Here is a 21,982-nt window from a genome sequence, read left to right on the forward strand (position 1 = left end):
AGACCAAATGACATAGAAGTTTACGACAATAGGTCACCATACAGCTTTGAATTTTCCTTGGAGTTCAATATTTTTGTTTTTTTACTTTTTTTCAAAAATGAGCAAAAGTTTTATTTTATTTGTAAAGTTAGTGTTCTCTTTAAATCTACAGGTATTGTGTTCTTGTCTTAAAATCTTAAGACCAAATAGAACTTTCAGTGGCTGCCATATGAGTGGATTAATGCATCAATTCATTGACAGTGCCTGTGCCAAATCAGGAATATGACAGATGTTATGTAGCCATTGCACCTTTTGATTTCCTTGTGTTATCCTAATACTGTCACAGTTAGGACTTTCACTAATAAAATTAACTTAAGGTTTAGTCCACTTTTAAGTGCATTCTTCTTAAAGAGTTGGGATCATATATATTGTCTTGAGTGAACATGATTTTTAAAAGCAGTATCATTTTTGTGGATAGCTATATTCATGGCTACTTGATTTTGGGGTTTTAACACCATACAAAATTTGTATTTTAAAAACACTCAAATTCATGGTTCCCTAAAACCCACAAAATTAACGGAAAATTTGTACCCCATGAATAATAATGAAACCGCAGTAAATGGGGAATAAAAATGATCTATGTGTTTCCAATAATGAGGACATAAAACACTGCTGTAGTTTATCTGGTTTGAAACTAGTAAGAGGTCAATCATGTATTGGCAGGGACACATGTAGCTCCACCAGCAAATTACTTCACCTGAAAGACCTTGCTTAATCTCACCTGAAAGTTCTAGCTTAATCTCACCTGATTCATCATATATGTACAACAAACTGATCCATTCATTTGTATTTATAGTGGAAGTTGATGTTACTGTATTGTTTCCATAAGATCCATGTACAAAACCTGCATCTAACCATAAACATATAGTTCTAGTGTCTGTACAAAATAATGGCATGTCACCTGCTGCCAAAGAATCTATCTTTATCCACAGTCCAATGGAAAAACTGTTGATAGTAATAAAGTTTTTATAATACATCATTTATTAACAAAATATAGGACATTGAATATTTTTATTAATATACAGTCAAGTCAGTGTTGACTGAACATTTAAGATTTAAATGCATAGGCTTACAAGGCCAATTATACTACTGGTCAGAATCCTGTGTCCATCATATAATCTTTGACATACCCATTTCATGGAAATTAATTTTTTTCAAATAATGTTTTTATGTTCAAATCTCATTCCTTATTTCATGCATACAAATTATAGAAATTTTATGTAGCAGGTGGATATTTTGCATTAAAGAAATTTCACAAATAACAAAACATTTGTTATACCTCAAGAATGTAATATTTCACATGTGAGCAATGGCTAGGTCTCAGTCATCATCCTTTGTTTTTATGCACTAAAACCATAAGGACATGAAAATGCAATTCAGTAATTTGTATAATGATGATTCATTTGTTTTCGTGGATACCAATTTTCATGGACTGAGGAAAACTTGCACTTTCACGGATATTTGAGTTCGTTGTTTTGCCAAAGTCTGCATAGGACCTTGTAGAAAATTTGTAATTTGTTGAACATTTAAATTCAGCTTTCACCTGTACCCACGAAATCCACAAAAATTGGTATCCAATGAATAATAATAAATCCACAGTACATTGTTTTATTTCTATTCTCACCTTTGATAAATGTCTAAACGAGTGATATTGGTGAGAACAATGTAATCATCCACTCCATCCAGATATAATGCTTTATTTTCCCTGGGGAGACACTGGACCTTCAAATCAGACCATAACACTGATTCCTGGCCAAACTGGTAAACTCCAACACGACCTCCAGTTATACTGGTATCATAGATGTCGCCACTGTCAGCTAATAATGAATTTACATCATACAATTGGAATCTGAAATGATTATGAGAGTTAAAAGTGTGGCTTGTTTCTGGGGTTAAAGGCTGCTTTTGTAAGATTTCAATCAACTTTTTTCATCTGTTCTTTTTGGCATTTCATTTAATTGTGCTAAAATGTTAAATAATGCCAAAAGGTGCACCTCCTTTGACCACAATCATTACAGGCATATTTAAAAACCAATTGTTCTACAAAGGTCATTTATACGCTGATTCCAAAAATATATGGTTTCTATACAATTTTGTTTGAAATAAGAGAGATAATTTGTTACTTCCGGTCTGAAAAATGTCACTTCCAGTATTATTTGATAGTTTACTTGACACTGATTCCAAAAATATATGGTTCTATATACTTTTACATCAAATAAGTACAAAAAAAGCTACTTTCGGTTTACACAAGGTCATTACCGTTGGATTTTCAAGGTCATGTAAATTGTAACCTAATGAAAAAAGTGCCATGGCTTTATCGTGTTTAAATATGAAGTTAAAGCAAAGGTCAAAATCTAGAACGTCAAATTCAACTTTAACCTTTCAAGGTCATAAACCAAGGGCCTTACATCAAATTACCCTAGGTCTTTATTATACTTGGTAAAGAGTTATACAACCATACATGTAATTCTAAATATAACTAGAGGCTCTCAAGAGCCTGTGTCGCTCACCTGTATAATGATGCTTTGGAAATCATGTAAAATAAGGTTAAAATCATAATTAATAGTATCAGATATTAGATATTATAATGATATCTGAGATAATAACAAATAAACAGCTGCGCCATGAGCGCATGATACTCCCGTCATCTTGTGTGTGAATTTTTATGCAATAAGCATAAATAGTTTCTGACATACAGCGTGACATGCGAAAACCCCCTTTTTTTTTTTACAAAAAACTCAATATCTCTAAAATAAAATTTTGAATCAAAACCAAAAAGTATACAGATCTTTAGATTAATATAACTATGAAGTGTGTAAAATTTTAAGCAATAATCATAAATCGTTTTTGAGATACAGCGTGACATGTGAAAAACCCCTCTCCCTTTTTTTACAAAATACTCAATAACTCAAAAATAAAATTTTGAATCATCACCAAAAAGTATACAGATCTTAAGATTAATATAACTAAGAAGTGTGTAAAGTTTTAAGCAATAATCATAAACTGTTTTTGAGATACGGCGCGACATGTGAAAAAGCCCTCCCCCTTTTTTAACAAAATACTCAATATCTCTTAAATAAAATTTTGAATCATCACCAAAAAGTATACAGATCTTAAGATTAATATAACTAAGAAGTGTGTAAAGTTTTAAGCAATAATCATAAATTGTTTTTGAGATATGGCGCGACATGTGAAAAAAAACACACACCTGTTTTAGTTACTAAGTCCCGTAACTCAAAAAGTTTTAATCTTATTTTCACCAAAAAGTATACAGATCGTTTGACCATCATGAGAAACAACCATGTTAAGTTTCATGAAATTTGGATAAGTCATTCTCAAGTTACGGTGCGACATGTTTACGCTGGACAGACGGACGGACAGACGGACAGACAGACAGACAGACGGACAGACGCCGGACATTTGTATACCATAATACGTCCCGTCAAAAATTTGACGGGCGTATAAAAACTGCAAAATGTTTGCAAAATTACTAACTCAGGGGCAGCAACCCAACAACGGGTTGTCGGAATCGTCTGAAAATTTCAGGGCAGATAAATCTAAATCTGATGAACATTTTTCCCACCTGTCAGATTTGCTCTAAATGATTTAGTTTCAGAGATATAAACCAAAAACTGCATTTTACCCCTATAGTCTATTTCTAACCAAGTCGGCCATGATGGTTGGAAGGCGGGGACATCAGACATATTTTGTAAACTAGAAACCCTAATAATGATTATGGCCAAGTATGGTTAAATTTGTCTCACTAGTTTCAGAGAAGAAGATTTTTATAAAAGATTACAAAAATTTACGAAAAATTGTTAAAAATTGACTATTAAGGGCAATAACTCTCAAAGGGGTCGATTTTGGTCATCCCGACTTATTTGTAGATCTTACTTTGCTGAACATTATTGCTGTTTACAGTTTATCTCTATCTATAATAATATTCAAGATAATAACCAAAAACTGCAAAATTTCCTTAAAATTACCAATTCAGGGGCAGCAACCCAACAACAGGTTGTCAGATTTCTCTGAAAATTGTACATCAGATAGATCTTGACCTGATAATCAGTTTTACCCTATGTCAGATTTACTCTAAATGCTTTGGTTTCAGAGATATAAGCCAAAATCTACATTTTACCCATATGTTCTATTTTTAGCCATGGCGACCATCTTGGTTGGTTGACGAGGTCATCGGACACATTTTTTAAACTAGATACCCTAATGATGATTGTGGCCAAGTTTGATTAAATTTGGCCCAGTGGTTTTAGAGGAGAAGATTTTTGTAAAAAGCTAACGACGACGGACGACAACGCCGACAGCGACGGACGATCAACGACGGACGCCAAGTGATGAGAGAAGCTTACTTGGCCCTTTCGGGCAAGGTGAGCTAAAAAGGGAGAAAACTCCCATTTACGGTCAACATACCCTCGCAATCAAAATTTACATGTTACGACATGTCGCAAACTAACAATTTAGTAAAATTAATTTGTCGATATCTTATACAGTTTTTGAAAAGAAGTGAAAATAAGCCAAAATCAAAATTAAGAATGTGACCTTGACTTTTGACCTTGACCTAATTTTGTTTCTTTTGGACCAAGGACCTCAAATCAATGGATCCTAGGTCTCGATCACTTATGGTTTACCAGTTACAAATGCATATCACTTATATCCAATGCATAAGGGGAAATAACTCTCATATAGAGTCTCGGGAACGCTTCGGTCCAAACCAATCTCAACATCCTGAGGATATAACATGCAAATTGGTGAAATAATTTTGTCGTAATCTAACCGTTGCGTAGGAGTAGCAAACATAAGAAAAACAGTGATCGGGGAGATAACTCTTACAAAGAAAAGTATTCGGTTAAGCAGGGTCAGTTTTGAAAGCGCATATACTGTTTAATATCATATACCAAATATCAAATCAACATCTTGCGAAACAACCAAACAGCGAAAGAAAAAAAATTAGGCGGAAGAAAAAAAAAATAAAAAATCAATTGTTCAGAGAACAATTGAAGGTCTTTCCACCCGTAGATAATCTTTACGATATCATATACCAAAAATCTAAGCGACATATTTGAAAACAACAATACAGCAGAGGAAAAAAATTAGGCAGAAGAAAAAGAAAAAAAAATAATCAGAACAAAAGCAAAAGGTCTTTCCACGGAAAAGTGGAAAGACCTAAAAAAATAATCAGAACAAAAGCAAAAGGTCTTTCCACGGAAAAGTGGAAAGACCTAAAAATCAGAACAAAAGCAATAGGTCTTTCCACGGAAAAGTGGAAAGACCTAATAATCAGAACAAAATCAATAGGCCTTTCCACGGAAAAGAGGAAAGACCTAATAATCAGAACAAAAGCAAAAGATCTTTCCACGGAAAAGTGGAAAGACCTAATAATAATAATAATCAGAACAAAATCAATAGGTCTTTCCACGGAAAAGTGGAAAGACCTAATAATAATAATCAGAACAAAATCTAAAGGTCTTTCCACGGAAAGGTGGAAAGACCTAATAAAAGTAAAAACGATATTTATTTCTCCAAACTTAAACCCAATGAAGCAGGCAAATTGGATATTTTATTGATATTTATAACCTCTTTTTCTTTCCCCTTGAGTATTAAGGAGAACAGGATGTCAATTTGTTAAACATTGCAAGAAGTTGCGCCCAACATAGTTTTCAAAGTAAAGTCCAATCATGACATGCAGAAAGTGAAATATGAAATATTGTTGGATTTGTGATATAAATATCCATATATATTTTCCTTCAAACATTGACAAAAGTGTTAACATATAGTGGGTATTTCAAGTTCCATAAAGAATGAATGCATCTTATCAACAATCATATCTTGCACATATAAAAATATCTGTAGATGTCTTTGTGTTCAGTTTTAAATCATACTATAATTTATCTACCTGATCTTATTTAAATCTGTATAATGCCATAGGAACCATTTATAAGATGTATAATTACTCCATCTTGTCATGTTACCGTCATGCCATAATACTGTATCCTGGTTCACTGTTGTACTACTGTGCCATAGAGCATAAGCTAATGTTTGTCCAGGACCAGTATTTGAGTTCACTACCTATTTGTAAAGAAATATGGACACATTTAAATGATATGGACAATTATAATAGTTGGACAATTATAATAGTTTCAAAAAATGGTAATTTAGTTACAATGGTCATTTGAATAATAATAGAAACATATGTTATCAGAAACAATTGGCTAAACCATATGTCATAAAACTGCATCATACAGATGAACACAATTTACTATTAAGTAAACTGAAGTGTCCTTACCTTTTTTTTTAAAAATCAGACTAAAATTGAAGCTTTAATAGTTAAATCAAAGTTACAATTTTCATTTATTTTTAGCTTTTTATTTCAAATTTAAAAATTTCGTTATTTTACTTTTTACATCAGATGACCGTGAGAGCGTTCAGGTGGATTGTTGCCACAGACATTTCTACCCAGGTGATTTTCGTTTTTGACTGATAACGCAAAATAACATTCCTTATCGCTTGTTTATTATTTTTTTTTTATATATTTCTGTTTGTTTCTCATTCAAAGATTCTCATGTTAAGAATTCCTTCTTGTCTACCTGTGAAGTGCTTGTAATGCTACAAAATTTTTTTTATAGAAATCTTATGCTATTAAGATAGTACTTTTTACAATGGATCTCTTGTTACAAAACTTCATTCTGTATTAAAAAGAATTTGTACATTTGATAGAATGACTGAACCCCCGCCACCTTTTTTGTGGGAAAACACTGTGCAATATGCATGATAATTTTACATACTTAAAAGACAAGAGAAAATTATTATACTCTTATTCAATACATTCAAATATATAAAATTATATTGATACATTAGAGACATATTATCCTGCAAAATACTGCAATACACAGTTAGCAAAATAGTTTCTACAGAATTACCTTTAAATTAAGCCCTTTAACACCAGTCTGAAAAGTTGTAGTTTCAAAGTTGTAATTAGTTGGTTTCCATGACAACAGATAAAACTTTCTATTGTTAACATAACCAAACACTATTCCAATGTAGTTATCTCCCTTGTCTGATGGTACATAAACAGTTCCACTGTATTTCATAGACCCATATGTCTGCTGACCTATTCATAAAATAATAAATAACATAAAATATATATGTAATTATAGAACATTAGCATATTAATTTAATTACTGTATACAGTAAGGCTTTTCCAAGAAAGAAAGAAAACATAGTTCTGAAGTTTAGTCTAAGTGGGTTTTAACCATATGTAACTTCAGCCTTATCTATGATGAATATTTTTGAAGATATTTAAAAGTTATGTTAAATATGAGTTTGAATATGTCTAGTATATGTTTCTACAACTATTGTTTATTATTGTATAGAATATTCTATTTCTAACAGAACATAATGAAGTGACTGTCAATATTCCATCATATTGCACTACTGCAAATATGGCATACAATTAATGGAGTCATCAATGACAAAAATATGTTTTAAGCAGTTTTTGAAGCTTTGCTATACAATAAAAGGGTTAAAGCATAAATATTGGTGAATATTATACAAGGTATAGAGTAAATTGCATATATATTCATTTCATAATGCTAATATATAGGTACCCCCACACTGACCTATTAACATGACTGGTTTCCCTGTATCAGCTAACTGGTATATCTCCCTGCCTACTGCTTTAACTCTCCATTGAGGATCTATACTGTAACCAGGATACAGATCAACAGAGAAATAATCGGAGAAGGAAGTTGTAGATATATATCTGTTATATGGACAGGTATCATTACTGTCATCTACACCGTCTCCATCAGAGTCTACTACACAGTCATCACCAACCTGGTCTCCTGAATAATTCATTATATATTTATGATTTCAGTTTGCCAGAAAAACTTTTACATTCCATTACACCATTACGATCAACAACAAAATATTTAAACAACATGATAAAGTTACAATTCCTAAAATACATTGATTATAGCCTTAAAATGATAATGCTCAGCACTAAAACATACATGTATACTTTTTTTTATCAGATTTTAACATGTTTTGTATATACCATACCACTAATTGTTTGTCATGAACAAAACAACACATTATACTGAATTTCTAAAAAAATTCTGTGAGAGAATTTTTATGCATGTTAAATTTTTTTAGACTAAATATTGCATCTAAGCCTGTCTGCACAAATCAGTAACAAATCTCAAGAGTTCAGAGGGCATGGTAGAGATCTGCGCTTCAAACAATTTGAATTGTTTTACATTTTATCATGTCCCAGACTTTTATAGCTTACTATACAGAATGAGTTTTGCTCATTGTTGAAGGTCGTAAAGTGTTTTAAAGTTGCTTACATCCACTTCACTTGTTCTCTGGTGGATGGTTGTCTCATTGAAAATCATACCCCATCTTCTTTCTTTTATACATATGCTTGAGTTTTATTGTCTCTTACAGAGTCTGCATTTAACAATGAACAAAGAAAAGTAGATGTTGAATACATATAAATGAAACAGAAACCAAACAACTAAAGCTGCTAAATTAGATACCTCCAAAGTTACACCATTAAATTATGCTTCATTTGTTTGCACCTGTCCTAAAGTCAGGAACCTGATGTTCAGTGGTTGTCGTTGGTTGATGTGGTTCATAAGTGATTCTCGTTTCTCATTTTTTATATAGATTAGACTGTTGGTTTTCCTGTTTGAATGGTTTTACACTAGTCATTTTTGGGCCCTTTATAGCTTGCTATTCGGTGTGAGCCAAGGCTCCGTGTTGAAGGCAGTACTTTGACCTATAATGGTTTACTTTTACAAATTGTGACTTGGATGGAGAGTTGTCTCATTGGCACTCATACCACATCTTCTTATATCTAACAACTGCCCACACCATATGGGTTAGCTATATATTGTCCTTGACATACATAGACAAGTGATTTGTACAATATCTCAGTTAAAACAAATATCTATCAAACTTGCCAATTACAGCAAGATATTCTAAAAACCAAGCTTGACTTAAATGATGTAAATAGCTAACATAAAATACATGAACTTTACTTTTATCTAAGAAAAAGACAGGCAAAAGATACCAAAGAGACATTAAAACTCATTAGTAAAACATAAACTGACAATGCCATGGCAAAAAAAAAAAAGAAAAAGGCCAAAAGAAAAACAGTACACAAAACACAATATAGAAAACTAAAGACTGAGCAATATGAACCCCACCAAATACCAGGGTGATCTCAGGTGCTCCTGAATGGTAAGCAGATCCTGCTCCACATGTGGCACCTGTCGCGTTGCTCATGTAAATACAAAACCAGTGATAATTATAATTTGGTAGGTCTCATTCAGGGAAAGGAGGACGGGATTGTGGTTATGACACTTGGAACATATCCACCTCATCTGTGAAACAGATATTCTAAGCTGTTGTGCATAGTTTCTTTTATTCTTTACTGTTTTTCCACATTTCTCTTTGAACTCATTTTGTTGTGGATATGGATAACTATTATCTTTATTATAATTAGTTTTACACTTTTTCAAGTACTTTCACTAAGATCTTCATATTTTTATAAATTGATTGATTGATTGATTAACTTCATGTCAGCATGAAAAAGCTATATCACCATGATTTCCAGTGCAGACATACCATTGACATCTGTCTGTAGAGGGTTATGTAGGTACGGACAATTATCATCAGAATTGTTTATACCATCATCATCTAAATCAGGATCACAAACATCACCTACAAATATAAACAACAATACAGACATACAATGAAAAACTCAGGATTATAAACATCAATATTCCGTTGGCTGCTTAGGTAGAGATACACTTACAAGGAAAACAGACAGGTAGACAGACCGACAGATGGATTAAAGGACAGCTAGCAAAAGGGTAATTCCTGTATACCACTAAACTTCATTTGCAGAGGTATAACAAATGATGATGAGTATATCAAAGGTCTAAGTAGTGGAATTTTCTTGGTTCGATTTTATGGAATGCAGACAAAATGATGTAGGTGTCTCCTGCACATCATGATCGCAATGGCTTTGAGACTAAATCTGATAAAGTTATACATTCAAAATACAAAATCATCAGATATTGGAAAAGCCAAACGTCAGTCAATGTCAACATCCAAAAATGATTTTTCTGACAGGAAATTACAGCTATGCTATTTGCTGGCTTTGTTGGAGAACACTTCATCCTGTTGGCAAATGCTTGTTATTTCATAGAAATTGTAAGAAATTCAAATATGACTGAGGGATCATACAGATTGTTTTGTTTCAAATTCGTTTCTTAATTTGTTGAGGAAAGGATCATCATGGTTTATAGCAATTCTTTTTTACTTCTTTTTGTTTCATTGTGCACTTTTTTAGTGCATTCATTGATAGGTATAACATACTGTCAACTGTCACATACACAAATGATATTATAAAAGTACATATGACCTTACCAATACCATCCCCATCTGTATCTGTCTGTTCACCATTAGCTGCCTCCTGACAATTGTCACTGATGTCAAGTACACTATCTCCATCTCTGAAACGATAATTTAACATAATAAAATTATATACAGCTTCTTATACATTTCTGTCAACAATAGAAGTCAAAATATCTTTTATGTTTTGTTTCTTCATTACATTTAATGCTTGATTCAAAATATTGCAGACTTTTATAAAACACTTTATAAATCAGTTTATTGTTAAAATGTGTTAAAATGTTAAATAGTGCCTAATGGTCCTCCAATTTTGTCATTTAATACTGCATGGAATAATGAAAAGTATTCTTATGATATTTTTGTTGTCAGCAATATATTAAAGAAACCATAACACACAAACAATAATTTTCATTATTGTTATTTTCTCAAATTATGCTTTGATCTAATTTTGTGATAATTTTCAACATCATGATTCTCAAGTAATATGAGTCTTACTCAGTCAAGAAGAAAGAGAATGTATGACGTCATGTGTGTATGTCATTGACATTTAGGAAAACAGGATCTACAGATTATCTATGGTCTTTCAAACTCGACTATGTTTCTTGGCTACATCTTCATCTCAAGGCTATCACCCTACAATGAGATTGTAGCTGAGTCGCCTGAGAAACACCCTCTTATTTGAAAAACCATCTAAAATATTTTACCTGATATTTATATATGTTTATATTTGTTCCTCCTCAAAACATAAAGTTTTAATTCAATTTAAGATCATTTGATGCAGCCTGACCAAAAATATAACTGGTCTAATTCCACTGATAAAAAAAATTCTGTGATTTTAATTTCTTTAAGATATACCAATTTAATAAACATTAACCAGTTGCAATTGACAAAAAATATGTAATGATTTAATTTGAGCTGAAATACCTGTCCTTATTGATAGTGGGATCACAGCTATCACCAAATCCATTCTGATCTGTGTCTGTCTGGGCAGTGTTTCCTATACTAATACAATTATCACAGATATCACCAACATTATCACTATCTGAGTCCAGTTGTGTTGGATTGTTTTTCAAAGGACAATTATCTGTAACATCTGAGATACCTTAAATGAGCAACATATCAAAATAAAAACAATAGTAACTATTAATCACTACATTAGCTTTAGTGGATCTGGCTAAAAATATAGCATTCAATGAAAATTGCCAGTTGAACATTGAGTTGCTGTAAATTCTTTGCTGCTTGGATAAACTGTATTTCAGCATTGTTAATAGGTTCTAAAATCTAATGTTTTATTGAAAGGCAGATGGTCTATTACACATTTTTTGACAGGTAAATTAAAATGAATATAAATTTGTCATCTTTCACATTTACAAATACTATTCTTCAAATATTTGTTTGCATTAATTTTCAAACGAGTCCAAAATGTACATGAGAAAACATTTTCATTATATGCAAAGTGTTTATATACCATCATTGTCATCATCAGTATCACAGGCATCACCAACACCATTTTTATCTGTATCTATCTGATCTGTGTTACTGATGGACGGACAGTTATCACATACATCACCTACAGTATCATTGTCTGAATCTGTTCTATCCCAACTATGTACATATGGACAGTTATCCTGTAATCAAACAACAGTTAACAGCAAAAAATTTCTCTTCTGATTATTTTTAAATGCATATAAATTTTAAAAATACCAGGTTTATAATGATTTATTATGTAATTTCCTTTCAATAAGTTGAAAAAGGTGTGGAAAACAACTGTCAATGCCTTTTCACTTTTCTTAAATACATTTTTCGCCTCATTTTGTGCAATAAAATTCAATTTAGGCTAATGTGGCATCATCAAATCCTTAAAAGGTCCTCCTGAAGACAGCATTAATTTATTAAGCGAGTCTATATTCTTTTGAGTATTCACCAATACATGTGACTGGAGAGACTTTAATAGATGCACTCCAGAATATTGGTAATTAAAGGGGTCATCAAATTAGCCTACTATTTGACTAGGCATAAAAAGGGGGATGGGTCACATCTTAGTATAATTTTTAAATTTAGGTATACCTGCCAAAGCATAATTGTTAAAACCTTACAATAGACCATTTTTTCAAACCCCAATTATTTATAAGACCTACTACAGTATCAAAGATGCAATCGTTTTCTGAATCATTACTGAAACCACTGGTTATCATTTCATCATCCATAATAAGACTTACTAAAGGATCAATGGTGCCATCATTATCGGAGTCACTATCACAATCATCACCTATTCTATCCCCGTCAGCATCTTCTTGTCCACAATTTGGTTTCAAACGACAATTATCCTGCAACCAACATAAACATATGTCCATTAAATATTGCCAGTTCACGTAAATTTTGTATAGAAATACTTTTTTAAGCAACAAACTTTCATAATTGTATTAAAAAAAACATCACAGGAATATAGCTTTTCCAGTTTGTTCTACCTAAGTTAAACAATACTCCATACCATTACTGTGAATCAGAAAGGACTATGACAGAAGAAGCAATAAGACAAAAAATTCTTGCTATTAGCTTGAAACCCACAATGCTTCTCAGTTAATTTGCTTTTTTTTTTAAGTTCTCATCAAGCATCAAAAATATAAAAGATTAATTCTTTCTTTTGTATCTTGACTTATTACGTCAACATTAAATGCAGATTCTTAAAAGATTTACATGATCACAGACAGCATTCATCAGTCAGGGGCGTTACTTAAACAAGTAAATTTTTTTTAGTTACCTATAAAAGTAATTTTTGTTTTTCAAAAATATAAATTACTCAATAGAGTTATTCTAAATTTCAATAGAAGCATGGACATACTACATGTAATTTTCATGAATTTTTACATCATTTATATCATAAAATTAAGAATTTATTAGATTTGAGAGGAGGGTTACTTTAAAAAAAATGACAAAAATATTACTTGAATAAGTTATTTTATACATCTTTGAAAGAATTAGTATAACACTTATTTAAGAAACATATGTAATTGTTTTGGGTTTACAAATTATAAATAACTTCAAGTCTTAATTAATTCAAAAGTTTCTATCTATTTATATCTGTCTACCTTCAAGATTTTCAAGGAAAATGATATTTTAATAGTCACAAGAGACCAATCTATGACCCAGAAGCATGAAAGATAAGTGCGTCAGAAAGGCAATTAGTGTTTCAGAAGGATTAGATTTTATATTTCATGTGAACAATAACCATATGACTGTGAACATTTGTTAAAGCTAGTAAAATCTGTATAATTGGACACCTATAAGAATAATATTTAGAAAAGTTACTTATATAAGTAATATTTAAAATAGCCTCTTTTTCAACATTACTTGTATAGGTAATTTTGAAAGTTACTTGTTTAAGTAATGCCCCTGAATGTTCATACATATACATACCCGATAACATCCCCAGTCTGTACATGGTAATGTTTTGTCAGGATGGCCATCAAGATCTGAATCTAAACCACAGTATATACCAGTACCTGTATATCCAATGTCACACTGTAAAAAATATACTATCTATAAATAAACTTATACAAGTAAACTAGCAGTTAACTGTACATATGTTTTTTTTTATCTTATGAGATAAGCTAAAGTTGGAACAGAAATCAAAAACAGGTGGATTTAAATGCAATTTAGCAATTGATTTTAACTTGAAATCAAGAACTAGAGTCTCTCAAGAGCCTGTGTCGCTCACCTGTATTTACTGATGCTTTAAAAATCATGTAAAATAAGGTTAAAATCATAATTAATAGTATTAGATATTAGATATTATAATGATATCTAAGATAATAACAAAAAACTGCAAAATTTCTGTAAAATTACTAACTCAGGGGCAGCAACCCAACAACGGGTTGTCGGATTCGTCTGAAAATTTCAGGGCAGTTAAATCAAAATCTGATGAACATTTTTGCCACCTGTCAGATTGCTCTAAATGCTTTAGTTTCAGAGATATAAACCAAAAACTGCATTTTACCCCCATGTTCTATTTTTAACCAAGTCGGCCATGATGGTTGGAAGGAGGGGTCATCGGACAAATTTTTTAAACTAGATACCCTATTAATGATTATGGCCAAGTATGGTTATATTTGTCTCAGTAGTTTCAGAGAAGAAGATTTTTGTAGAAGATTACAAAAATTTACGAAAAATTGTTAAAAATTGACTATAAAGGGCAATAACTCCTAAAGGGGTCGACTGACAATTTTGGTCATGAGGACTTATTTGTAGATCTTACTTTGCTGAACATTATTGCTGTTTACAGTTTATCTCTATCTATAAAAATATTCAAGATAATAACCAAAAACTGCAAAGTTTCCTTAAAATTACCATTCACGGGCAGCAACCCAACAACAGGTTGTCAGATTTGTCTGCAAATTTCAGGGCAGATAGATCTTGACCTGATAATCAGTTTTATCCTTTGTCAGATTTACTCTAAATGCTTTGGTTTCAGAGATATAAGCCAAAATCTTCATTTTACCCCTAAGTTCTATTTGTAGCCTTGGTGGCCATCTTGGTTGGTTAGCGGGGTCATCGGACACATTTTTTAAACTAGATACCCTAATGATGATTGTGGCCAAGTTTGGTTAAATTTGGCCCAGTGGTTTCAGAGGAGAAGATTTTTGTAAAAAGCTAACAACGACGGATGACGGACGCAAAGTGATGAGAAAAGCTCACTTGGCCCTTCGGCCCAGGTGAGCTAAAAAGCAACAAATCAATTACTTTAAGAATATCAAAGTTTGAAGCAAATAAACCTTTCTGTGTTTTAACAACTTGTTTGTCCTTTTTCTTTCCACACTACTGTACACAAATGTGTTTTCTTTTCAAATTTTCATATTCAGTCATAAATTAATGTTTGAGACAATGCAAATTTTAATAGGTATATTTCATTGGTCCAAGTGAATAAGGGTAACATGCTCGGATAATTCACACCCAGTAGTCATTTCCTCCTGGTCTAAATAAAGAAATTTCGACTTTACTCTATCTATACAAACCTCACAGGAATATTCTCCTGGTCCCAGGTAAATACAGGTAGCAAATTCAGAACAGGTATGTTGTCCCGTCTGACAGTAGTTTGACGAGTAACAGTTAATACTTGGTATACCAGCATACCCTTCTGCACAAAACCCACAGTAGTAACTACCCTATTGAAATAAGTGACCACTGTTTATTACAGTACGGGTAGAGACTTATTACTATAAATAACGGACTGGGACATGTCGGAAATGAATAATCCGACTTTTTTATGGTAGGTAGTATGGTCATTAATCAACAGATCAAGGTGTGAACGGTAATATAATTGTCCTTTCATCTCAATCCCTGCTACTAGATTATTACGCTTCACTGATTTCAGAATCAGGTTACCTGTGATTTAAACCTCTCAGTCACTTTATTGATTAGTTCTACATCATATTTGACATAAAATATTTTTACAGGTGAAGTACTGGAGACAACTTTGTTTTAATAAAAATAGCCTATTTTTTTATTTATGGCTTTTTATATTTCAAATGCTGTTTATATTCCTCAAAATATTATTTTTTATGTTCCCTGGTTTTTTTTTGTTATGCATCTTTTTCGTTTTTGTTGGCATACAGTTTTTAAAATATTTTCTTTTTTATTTCTGGAAGGTTATTTTTGTTTTACTGATTTATTTTCCACGTAAACCCATTGATTAGCAGAATATTGTGCAAAGTGCTGATGCATACGTTTTAGTTTGACAACACTACATTTGTATTCAATTTCAGTCTGCATTTGGTCAGTTCTGAAATAAAAATAATTATAGTGAGCAATACTTGTATACTAGTAGTTTGTGATTCTTTATAATTGTGAATTTACTTTTTACTGTAAACAAATATTGTCCGAAAGTTGGTGATATATAACTAAAGTAGTAGATCTACGCAAATAATAACACTAGAAGAAGATAACGATTCTTCTCGGGAATTAGGTTTATTTTGATATTTCTGTGTTTGTTAAATATGCATGAAATAATTGCCACTGACATGAATGGACATTAAAACTAGAAGCATTCAATTGTTTGATGACCAGTTAATAAAATATTTACTATGATTTGTAGTCTAAAGAAATGCAATTACTCCCATTTAAATAATTTTATGGTGCTGCATTGACTCTTAATTGCATAATATTAATTTACGCACTATGCATGTTAACTTGTATGTTGTATTTTTGACACCAATCTAAAAAAAAATATTTGCCGTGAAAAGACAATTCCATGATACACATATCAGTGACAACAGCATGTGGTTGAACTTTGAACTTGACTTCACTCACAATACAATGTTGAATGCTAAAAATAGCTGGGATTAATTTTGTCAAATGCACGTGATTTTCATATGGTGGGAAATATCGTAACAGTTAACACAGGTGACCTTACTGACCGACCGTGGGAAAATCCGTTCATGATTTAATTTGATACGTAATGATTGGCAGTATTGTGCGTTAGTTTTGAGGCTCTTGATCGAGATCCATTAATAATTGATTTACCAGAATAGGAAATTTAAACCTTGTACATATAAACAAAACAAGCTTTAGTCTTCTTGTACTATTTTATTTATTATATTTATCAGTCAACACCCAGATTCCTATTTAAATAATTTCTTCGGACACCTTCTTTAAAGTTCGGGAATTATACAATTCAAACTGCCGACATCGATTTACAAAATCTTACTGACTGCACGAGCTTTAGAATGGCTAGAAATACGACGCAAAAGTTAAAAGACGGCTGATCATGAATAGTGTACAACTTTGATCTTCGTGAATTGATTGACACAATTCGTAAAATATGTTTATAAAAAACACGACTTTCATTAAAATTTCAAACATGGAAATAGAAAGGCAATATCTTTGTTATAATACAACGAGTGTCAACAAATCTGTTATTTCCATTATATGTAAATTTATAAACAAACTAAATTTAAAATAATGCTGGATCATAGAATATTGACGTGCATATGAAAAGTTTTTTTTATATAAAAACTAGGAATAGAAAGATGATCATGGCGTTATAAATATTATACAAAAAACAATTGTTTCAAAGAGATTAACGGGAAATATATGTCAAAATAGAAAGCACGGATGATCTGGCTGACCAAATTGTTTTACTTGCGAGAAATGATTGACAGGTATGAATAGACGTAGAGGCTCCGATGGGGAACGTGGTATCGAAAGGAAAATAACAGTTTATTCACAATGCCTATATTCAATTTGTTTATATACTTTATAAATACGATATGTTGGCCTTATACTTAAAATTGTGTTTCTATTAATAGCATAAAGGAACAGGACGTTAAAAGGGGGAAATATTGTAACCATCAACGAAAACTCGTATAATTTACGGGATTGATGTCTCAACATTTTGATTAAAACTTCGATTGAAAACAGTCTTGGTTGTTATAATTTTGAATAAAATGAAATATTTACGGTTTACAAATACAAATACAAATAGTTTATTGGCACAAACATAATTTTTATAATTGGCAACACATTTTTACAGTACATTGTTAAAAATCGTCTTTCTTTCATTTTCAAGTTAAAAAAAAAGTTGATCCCATATTCATGATATTAAATTTTTATTTTTATTGTATATTTTTCTTTAATTACAAAACAATATTTTACACATTTATTATCTATCCTCCATAAATACTAAAATATCTGTACAGGTAAAATTTAATTTTAATCAAGCTGGTACAGATTGATTTACGACCTTCCACTCGATATTGTACATGTTAATATCACAGCAGGTGTTAATTACACTGAGACAACTGTCCGGCCAGTCTGACATCTAGACGGATTAAGACATCCATAATAATAAGTCTCTACCCGTACTGTATCTGTGTATGACAATCTGACATCAACAAAACATCAATACAGAAATATATTTTTCAAATGTAACACATTTGTTAATTACCCCTCATTTTGATAACTATTTAATGCTGATTGCAATTAACATGCAAAAATTTAAATTATTTTAGACATATTTTCTAAAACAAAAACTAGTGTATGTCAGGGCTTCCAAAATTATTTTTAGCCAGCCGGACATTTTATATATTATCCCGATTTTAATCCCTTAAGACTAAATAAACAAAAGGCAATTATGGTAATCAGTTGCCGAGTTGGCCATCCCAATGTCAATGATTGACATTTAAAAAAAAAAACGATATTAAACTTTCTTTGATTCAAATTCGAAGTTCTGACGTAAACTGTTAAATTGGCAGTGCATCATTCGAAGTGTGCAACATCAGCGTACTTATATCTGCCTTAGACTCTTTATTTGTGCAAAATAACGTTGTCAAAAACTTTACTTTCGTTTTTAAATCGGATGTTATCTTGACAATGGTAAAACATGGACCAGATACGGATACGTAAATTCCGTGTACGTTTGCAAAGCATGAATAAGTGTAAGTAGCTCATTCTACGCTATTTCTTCAAGAAAATATTCGAAATAAACGTGAGATAAAGGTATCAACGACAATTTAAGCATTTTTTGAAGAAATTAGTATGCATAATTAAATTTCACACCTGCGCACATGCGCACAGGTGTACTCAGGTACTAGTTCAAACAGAGACATGTCTCTTGTTCAAACAACGTGGTAATGACGATTTTTAATTTTCACCTTTTTAATTTTTTCATCAAATCATATTTGTAAATGTATTTCTGATAATTTAAATCTTTTTGACTAAATTAATTAGATGCAAACCGGTGAAATGTAAGAAAATAAATTTGAATAGACCGATCAATGTCCGGTTCAAAATAGTTTACCTGTCATCTGAACAGGTAAATTTCAGCTGTTCGACAAGTAATTAGCCTTGATTAAAATGAGAAGGTATTAAAGTAGGGGTTGTTTTGATAGTACTTAATGATCATGTCACTTTTATGACCGGAAATGTGTGGCTGTTAAAGGCAAAAGGTTGGGTCAAAAAGATCGCGAATTATGTTAAAATGACCGTCTCTTAAGAAAGCCTTGAAATCTAAAAAGTAGATGACCATTTCGTGCTTTGCCCAGCCGGACATTTACCGGACATTATACAAATGTTCGGAATATATGACCGTTTTGGAAGCCTTGGTGTATGTTCCAGTGTCTGTCCTAAGTTGTGAGCCTAGCTTATCAGTGGATGTCATTTGACATAGTTAAATGTTTTTTTTTTAATATTCTGGAAACTGATGTTTGTGGCAGATCTTTGATTAGTCTCTATTAAATTTTTCACAATACTTTGAGATGATGTACAATTTAGAGCTTGACATATTACATAGTCATCTGTTTTTTAAGACCATATGTTGATCTCTAAAATGCCTTTGGGTTTTTTTTATGTCTAGGGTCATTAATTTAAACCCAATATTTCCTTTTATTCATATGGCTAGGTCATATATTCATACAAATTAATTATGATTGAATCTGAACCATTAAAACTGTTAGAAAATTGCAGTAGAAATAAGGATTGGAATACTTATTCTTTCATAACTAATTTATTAGTTATCATGAATATTGTAGTGAATTTCAGTCCAGACATTTTGTACCTTTTACCTAAATACTTTTATAATGTGATTGAATAACTGAAAATTATGTGCTTTACTTACTATAGTATTAACACATGGAGACAATGGATCACATCTCCCATTATCTGTCAGACACTCATTTATGTCAACACAAATCTGTTCCTGTAGGGGAGCTAACTCTTGGTTCATTAGCTCAAACACTCTAACTGTGTTATTCCAAGCCAGTCCATCTTCATAGGTACCAGTATATCCGTAAGGGCATGCAAGACACTGATAACCAGGAACTGTGTTAATACAGGCTGAAGTGTTCCAACAAGGATGATGTAATGCACACTACAAACGATAACAACTACAGTCAGCAAACATTTATACAAAATATGTTTATTTTGAATGAAATAGTAAAACGGATAAATATGGCTTGTAATAGGTCATTTCAATGCTGATTTGTAACATATCCTTGGCATAATAAATGATAATGAAATTTTGCTGTTGAATGAATAGTTTAAAAAGACAAAATCTAGGTTCACCAGTTCATTGTTTACCAGTTACTCATCATGTGTATCCAAATGTCTTGTCAATATAGTATCCAACATACATCTTTGATCGGAAGGCAGATAAGATTGTATGATGACCGCTAGATTTTTTTTTTATTATTCTTATGTTGTTTGATTGCTGTCTCATTGACATATCCCCCACAACTTCTATCATTCATATATATTACATTTGAATCTCACTATCAATATTGATAAGAGCAGACACCTTGGTAATTTCTAACATTTTTGACTTTAAACTGATTATCTTGTTCTTAAAATTTTTTGTTACATATTTCCCATGAGATATAATGTAAATACTTGAAGCCATTTTGATTAAGCAATTGACAATTAAGTTACAATTCTTTATCTTTTCCTTCAAAGAATACTGTCATTTGTTATTCTTCAGAATGACCTTAAAAATAGTTCGTTACAAAAAAAATGAAGAAACTACATACAAAATCACACAAATTAATAATTCCATAAAACATGTGATACCTCATCTATATCAGCACAGGTCACTCCATCACCAATAAATCCTACTGGGCAGTCTAGACACTCATAACTGCCTGATCCTTTGTTGATACATCCTGCCCTGCTATCCCCGGCTTCAAAACAGGCCTTATTTCCCATACAAGGACATTCTGTAGTACTAGTACAGGCAATACATCCTACTTTCCCGTCACCAAGACTATAGGATCCAACATCACATGCATTACAGCGGTCTTTTGACTTGCTGCTATAGTAACCAGCTGGACATTTTTTACATTCTGATTGGCCCGGCTCATCCTGGTATAATCCTTCTGTACATATGGTGCAAAATTCTGATGAAAATATACAAAAAAATATTATTTTTATCAAACTTATGAGTAGTGTCTTTAGGTATAATTTTTTCTTCAGCATTGATAGGACTTTTAACTCTCAGAAACAATATAGATCCATAGTGCACTCAATAAATGAAGACACAAGGGTTAAGTTGTCTTGTGCAATTAAGAGATAATTCTAAGTGCTATGATTTGTAGCAAATTATTTAGTAGGTAGGTAGTTTCAATATTAATGTTCTTTCCTATGATTGACTTGTAAACAAAAAAGACTGAACAACATAGGCATGAAACCAACACACCCTTAGTTCATCAGTTGAAAATTCTGTCTTTAGTGGAGATTTTTTAACTCACTCTGAACAGAACAACATAAAGAGAATCTATATTTCACAACTTAACTTTAAACACAAAATACAGTACCAGCAGTAGTATTAGCTTACCAACACTGCCCTTAGAATAAGTTCCTGGAAGACAAATATATCTCTGTCCACCTCTACAAGCATATCCTGCTTCACAATGTGTACATGTATCAGGGCAATATGTATCATTACATCCCAGCACATATGTATAATTAGCACATGGTGTGGCATAACCATCTTTACATATCTACAAAATATAACATATAT

The 21,982-nt window shown here is 31.8% G+C and overlaps 1 protein-coding gene across 2 annotated transcripts in view; it reads right to left on the bottom strand.

Moving 5' to 3' along the window:
- The window catches only part of LOC127706896 (uncharacterized), a 63,385-nt gene that overhangs the window by 6,485 nt on the left and 34,918 nt on the right, over positions 1–21,982 (bottom strand). For both annotated transcript variants that reach the window (XM_052211622.1, XM_052211621.1), the window contains exons 21-35: positions 21,797–21,962; positions 21,034–21,359; positions 20,087–20,338; positions 15,489–15,638; positions 13,894–13,998; positions 12,696–12,803; positions 11,945–12,104; positions 11,401–11,578; positions 10,492–10,577; positions 9,685–9,780; positions 7,671–7,895; positions 6,972–7,162; positions 5,948–6,120; positions 1,664–1,888; positions 785–984 (exon numbers count right to left, since the gene is read on the bottom strand). In XM_052211622.1, the coding sequence (XP_052067582.1) occupies positions 785–984; positions 1,664–1,888; positions 5,948–6,120; positions 6,972–7,162; positions 7,671–7,895; positions 9,685–9,780; positions 10,492–10,577; positions 11,401–11,578; positions 11,945–12,104; positions 12,696–12,803; positions 13,894–13,998; positions 15,489–15,638; positions 20,087–20,338; positions 21,034–21,359; positions 21,797–21,962 (2,641 nt within the window). The remainder of the gene's footprint in view (positions 1–784; positions 985–1,663; positions 1,889–5,947; positions 6,121–6,971; positions 7,163–7,670; positions 7,896–9,684; positions 9,781–10,491; positions 10,578–11,400; positions 11,579–11,944; positions 12,105–12,695; positions 12,804–13,893; positions 13,999–15,488; positions 15,639–20,086; positions 20,339–21,033; positions 21,360–21,796; positions 21,963–21,982) is intronic.

This window comes from Mytilus californianus, unplaced genomic scaffold, assembly GCF_021869535.1.
Source record: "Mytilus californianus isolate M0D057914Y unplaced genomic scaffold, xbMytCali1.0.p SCAF_6, whole genome shotgun sequence".
NCBI classification, from domain to species: domain Eukaryota; kingdom Metazoa; phylum Mollusca; class Bivalvia; order Mytilida; family Mytilidae; genus Mytilus; species Mytilus californianus.